Source organism: Humulus lupulus, chromosome 4, assembly GCF_963169125.1.
Source record: "Humulus lupulus chromosome 4, drHumLupu1.1, whole genome shotgun sequence".
Lineage (NCBI taxonomy): Eukaryota > Viridiplantae > Streptophyta > Magnoliopsida > Rosales > Cannabaceae > Humulus > Humulus lupulus.
In genome coordinates this window covers 219,007,404-219,012,968 of record NC_084796.1, presented here as the reverse complement: position 1 = coordinate 219,012,968, position 5,565 = coordinate 219,007,404, and the positions used below count along the sequence as shown (strand labels likewise).

General features: G+C 42.5%; 1 protein-coding gene across 1 annotated transcript; it reads right to left on the bottom strand.

The window, feature by feature from the left end:
• Positions 1–3,802: 3,802 nt before the first annotated feature.
• Positions 3,803–5,257, bottom strand: LOC133832911 (uncharacterized). The gene has a single exon (XM_062263187.1). It carries the CDS (start codon positions 5,255–5,257, stop codon positions 3,803–3,805), a length of 1,455 nt encoding a protein of 484 aa, XP_062119171.1.
• Positions 5,258–5,565: the final 308 nt, after the last annotated feature.

Below are 5,565 nucleotides of genomic sequence, written 5' to 3'. Positions count from 1 at the left end.
CAGCACGTGCTGTCCTTGTTTTATTTTTTTTTCTCAGACCAATCGACCTTTTGTAAAACCCCGATACGAAAACAACGTCAATTTCTTTTTGGACTCAGCCTAAATGTTTGCTGTCCAGTGCTGCTGACTGGTTGCTATAGCAACTGGGCAACAACTCTCCACCCCAAACTTAGTTCCTCTGCCCAGATTTTAAAATTCACCCAATTCTAATGCAACCTTCCCATGACTGACCTACACAGAAAAGAACACAATCTCAGATTCAAACAGAACACTTTATTTATAGCTACTATATATTTTTTTTTCTTTCTTTTTTTTTTTTATTATGGGGTGCCTTTATTATTGCCTCACTCTTTTCTTTTTGTAAGGCACCCCAAATTACATATTTCAAGCATCCTTCAAGGAGATAGAGGTCTTTTCTCGGTTGACCTCTCCTCCCAAATAATGTTTCAGCCGCTGTCCGTTAACCTTGAATTCTCTTCCCGCTTTTTCATCTTTCACCAGGACAGCTCCAAATGGATACACTTCCATCACAGTAAATGGTCCAGACCAACGGGACTTAAGCTTTCCAGGAAATAGCTTCAACCTGGAGTTAAACAGTAACACTTGCTGATTTTTCTCAAATACTCTTTCCTTGATCCTGCTGTCATGCCATTTCTTCGTCTTTTCTTTGTACAGCTTTGCATGTTCATAGGCAAATAAACGCAGCTCATCTAGCTCATTTAGCTGCAATTTCCTGGCCTCTCCAGCAGCTGAGAGATCCATATTCAGATTCTTTAATGCCCAAAATGCCTTGTGTTCCAACTCCACGGGAAGATGGCATGCCTTCCCATAAACTAGGCGATAAGGAGACATGCCTAAAGGAGTTTTAAAAGCTGTACGGTAAGCCCAGAGTGCATCATCTAATCGCTGGGACCAGTCCTTCCTGCTAGGATTCACCACTTTTTCAAGAATTCCCTTAATTTCTCTGTTCGAAATCTCCGCTTGCCTGTTGGTCTGTGGGTGATATGCAGTGGCTATTTTATGCTTTACACTGTACTTAGCTAATAAGGCAGCCAAGACTTTGTTGACAAAGTGTGTCCCCTCATCACTAATTAGTGCTCTTGGCGTCCCAAATCGTGTAAAAACATTTTTAGGCAGAAATTTCATTACCACTTTGGCATCATTCGTTGGACTAGCCACTGCCTCCACCCATTTCGATACATAATCCACAGCCACCAAAATGTAGAGGTTCCCAAAACATTGAGGGAAAGGCCCCATAAAGTCAATGCCCCATACGTCAAACAACTCAACCTCTAAAATGCAATTTAATGGCATTTCATTCCTTGCTGAGATATTTCCCACTCGCTGGCAGCGATCACATCTTTGAACAAAATCATGGGCATCCTTAAATATAGAGGGCCAATAATAACCTGATTGAAACACTTTGGCAGCAGTGCGTTGTCCACCAAAATGACCACCATATGGAGCTGAATGACAGTGTTCCAAGATGCTGGAAACTTCAATTTCTGGTACACATCTTCTCATTATACGGTCTGGGCAGTGTTTGTACAGGTACGGCTCATCCCAGAAATAAAATCTGATGTCATGTAAGAACTTTTTAAGCTGTAGTTTGGTGAAATCAGGTGGATGTACACCCCCAACTAAAAAGTTTACAACATCCGCATACCATGGTACCTGTTCTTGCTCCACAACCAGCAGCTGTTCATCAGGAAATGAGTCTTGAATTTGTAATTCTGCCTCTAAATTGCTGCTGTGAGTGTTAGTTTCCAGCCTTGATAAGTGGTCCGCCACTTGATTTTCTGTCCCTTTTCTGTCTCAGATTTCCAAATCGAACTCTTGCAGCAAAAAAACCCAACGTATTAGCCTCGGTTTAGAGTCCTTCTTGGCTATCAAATACTTGATTGCAGAATGGTCAGTATACACAATGACTTTGGTCCCCACAAGATATGATCTGAATTTTTCAAAGGCAAAAACTACAGCCAGCAGCTCCTTTTCAGTAGTAGTGTAGTTAATTTGGGCATCAACCAGCGTTTTGCTTGCATAATAAATAGAGTGAAAGATCTTGTTTTTCCGCTGCCCAAGAACAGCTCCAATGGCGAAATCGCTGGCGTCACACATGAGTTCAAAGGGTAACGACCAGTCAGGTGCAACAATCACTGAGGCTGTAATAAGAGCTGTCTTCAATCTTAAAAATGCCTCTTTACACTCAGCAGTAAACTCAAATGGCCTGTTTTGCTCCAGCAAGCTACACAAGGGTTTAGACACCTTAGAAAAGTCTTTAATAAAGCGTCTGTAAAAACCAGCATGTCCAAGGAAACTTCTTATGCCTTTAACTGTGGTAGGGGCTGGCAATTTCTCAATAACTTCCAGCTTGGCTTTGTCAACTTCTATCCCCTTTCTAGACACCTTGTGACCCAATACAATGCCCTCTTGTACCATGAAATGGCATTTTTCCCAATTCAGCACTAAATGGGTTTCTTCACATCTTTTTAACACCTTCTCTAAGTTCTCCAAACAGCCTTCAAACGAGTCCCCATAAACAGAAAAATCGTCCATGAAAATTTCCAAAATATTCTCTGCCATATCTGAGAAAAATGGCCATCATGCACCTCTGAAATGTGGCTGGTGCGTTACATAACCCGAAGGGCATCCTCCTAAAAGCAAATGTTCTGTATGGGCAGGTGAACGTAGTTTTCTCTTGGTCTTCTGGTGCTATAGATATCTGATTATACCCAGAATAACCGTCAAGAAAACAGAAAAACTCCTTACCCGCCAAGCGATCCAACATTTGGTCAATGAAAGGCAAAGGGAAATGGTCCTTTCTTGTGGCTTTATTCAATTTTCTATAATCCATGCAGACACGCCACCCAATAACGGTGTGAGTAGGAATAAGTTCATTACTGTCATTTGTTACCACCGTGACACCTCCCTTCTTAGGAACACATTTGATGGGACTAACCCAAGAGCTATCGGAAATCGGGTAAATTATGCCATAATCAAGCCACTTGATGACCTCTTTTCTAACTACATCCTTCATCACGGGATTCAATCTCCTTTGCTGCTCTACAGAGTGAGTACAATCAGATTTCAGTAATATCTTGTGCATACACAACGCTGGACTAATTCCTTGAATATCGGCCATTGTCCATCCAATAGCCATCTTGTGCTGTTTCAGTAACTTCAGCAATGACTCTTCAGCAATAGGCTCCAGGCAGGAAGAAATTATTACAGGCAATGTGTCATTTTCACCCAAGTACACATACTTCAAGTGGCTGGGCAGCGGCTTTAACTCTAGCTGGGGTGGCTCTTCAACAGACGGTTTTGGTGGTTGGAAGTGCTTTTCTGGCAGATTCAAAGCCTCAAAAATTTTGTTGAATTTTTTCGCTGGTTTATAAGAATCCACCCAAGTAATTATCTGCTCTTCCGCACTACTAGAATCCTCAAAGTCTTCAAAAATCTGAGTACCCATTGCAGCTTTTTCCACACTTTTGTTAAGTCTTTCAGCTACTAGAGTGTCAATCACATCAATTTTTGAACACTCTTCAACTTCATCAGGAAACTTCATTGCTTTGAACACACTAAAAGTGACTTGTTGGTCATTAACTCGCATAGTAAGTTCCCCATTCGGCTCATCAATGAGAGTACTCCCCGTAGCAAGAAATGGCCGACCCAATATAATGGGCACTTCTCTATCCGCTTCATAGTCTAGGATGATAAAGTCGGCCGGAAAAATAAACTTATCAACTTGTACTAGAACATCCTCTATTTTGCCCTCGGGATGAGCCATGGATCTATCGGCAAGCTACAATGTAACAGTCGTAGGCCGTGCTTCACCAATACCCAGCTTCTTAAAGATAGACATTGGCATGAGGTTAATGCTCGCGCCCAAATCACATAATGCTCTTCCAACATCCCGACCTCCAATAGAACACGGAATCGTAAAACTGCCAGGGTCTTTCAACTTAGGAGGGATCTTACTTTTCAACATAGCACTGCAACCCTCTGTAAGAGCTACAGTCTCAAACTCCCCCAATCTCCTTTTCTCCGTCAAGATATCCTTTAAGAACTTAACATAATTTGGCATTTGCTCCAGTGCTTCGACCAAGGGGATGTTAATATGCAGCTGTTTCAACACATCCAGAAACTTCCTGAATTGACCATCCTGTTGCTGTTTCCGAAATCTCTGAGGAAATGGAAGGGGCGGTTTAGGTCCAGAATTTACTGAAACAAATTGCTGACCCTTTGCTGTAGCAACTGGGCCAGTTTCAGTAACTTCCTGGGCAGTTTTGTTACTCGATTCTCCTTCGGTTTGGATTGAAGTGGGCTCCCCACTGCCCTTTATTTTCTCCTCAGAATTTTCCAGAATTTTTCCATTCCTTAGATTGATAGCCTTGCAATGTTCCTTCCCATCCCTCCTTGGATTCTCCGTGTCACTAGGTAAAGAAACTTGCGGCCTATTTTTTAATTCATTGGCCAATTGCCCCAGCTGCATTCCAAGGTTTCGAAGAGATGCTGCCTGACTCTGTATCATAGCATCATTCTTGGCCATATAATCCCTCATTAAACTCTCCAAAGAATTAGATTGGGAGCCTTGAGGGTGTTGCGGTTGTGGAGCCCTTGGCTGCTGAGAAAAATCTGGTGGATAAGCTTGCTTTCCTGGTGCTGGTGTGTTGCTGGAACTTGCTCCTTGACCCCCCCAAGACAAATTCGGATGCTGCCTCCAAGTTGGGTTATACGAATTTGAGTATGGGCCACTGTTTCGGTTAAAATTCTGGTTCCCCACATAACAAACTGCTGCTGGGTTAGAAGAGCAATTGTCAAACATGTGCCCATCTCCACAATATACACAGGAAATGTCTCCACTTTGAATGGCAGCAGCTGGCTTAATGTTGTTCCCCAAACTCATATTTTTCAGAATATTAGTCATGGAGGCCATTTGGGTTGTCAAAGTTGTTAATGCATCTACTTCAAGAACCCCTGCCACTTTTCTACTTGCTGGAGCTCTTGTATTAGACCACTGATAATTATTACTGGCTATCCTTTCTAGAATTTTGAAAGCTTCATTATAAGACTTGGAAAAAATAGCTCCATTGGCTGAGGCGTCTAATACCATTCTAGAAGCTCCATTGAGGCCATTATAGAAGGTCTCCATCTGTATACAGTGCGGGATGCCGTGGTGTGGACACTTCCGCAAAAGCTCCTTAAATCTCTCCCATGCATCACTGGTTGATTCATCTTCAAGCTGCTGGAATGACATGATTTCACTTCGAAATTTTGCATTTCTGGTGGGAGGGAAATATTTGTGCAGAAAATTTTCAGCAAGATCATTCCAATTTGTGACGTAATCAGGAGGCAGAATGTTGAGCCATGATCTAGCTCGGTCTCTTAATCAGAATGGAAATAGCTTCAGCCTTAATGCTTCTTCACTCACTCCTTGAAGCTTAAAGGAATTGCTCACCTCCAAAAATGAACGGAGGTGGAGATAAGGATCCTCCGTTGCCATCCCGCTAAACTGCCCCACGGTTTGGAGCATTTGAAACATCACTGGCTTGAGCTCGAATTGAG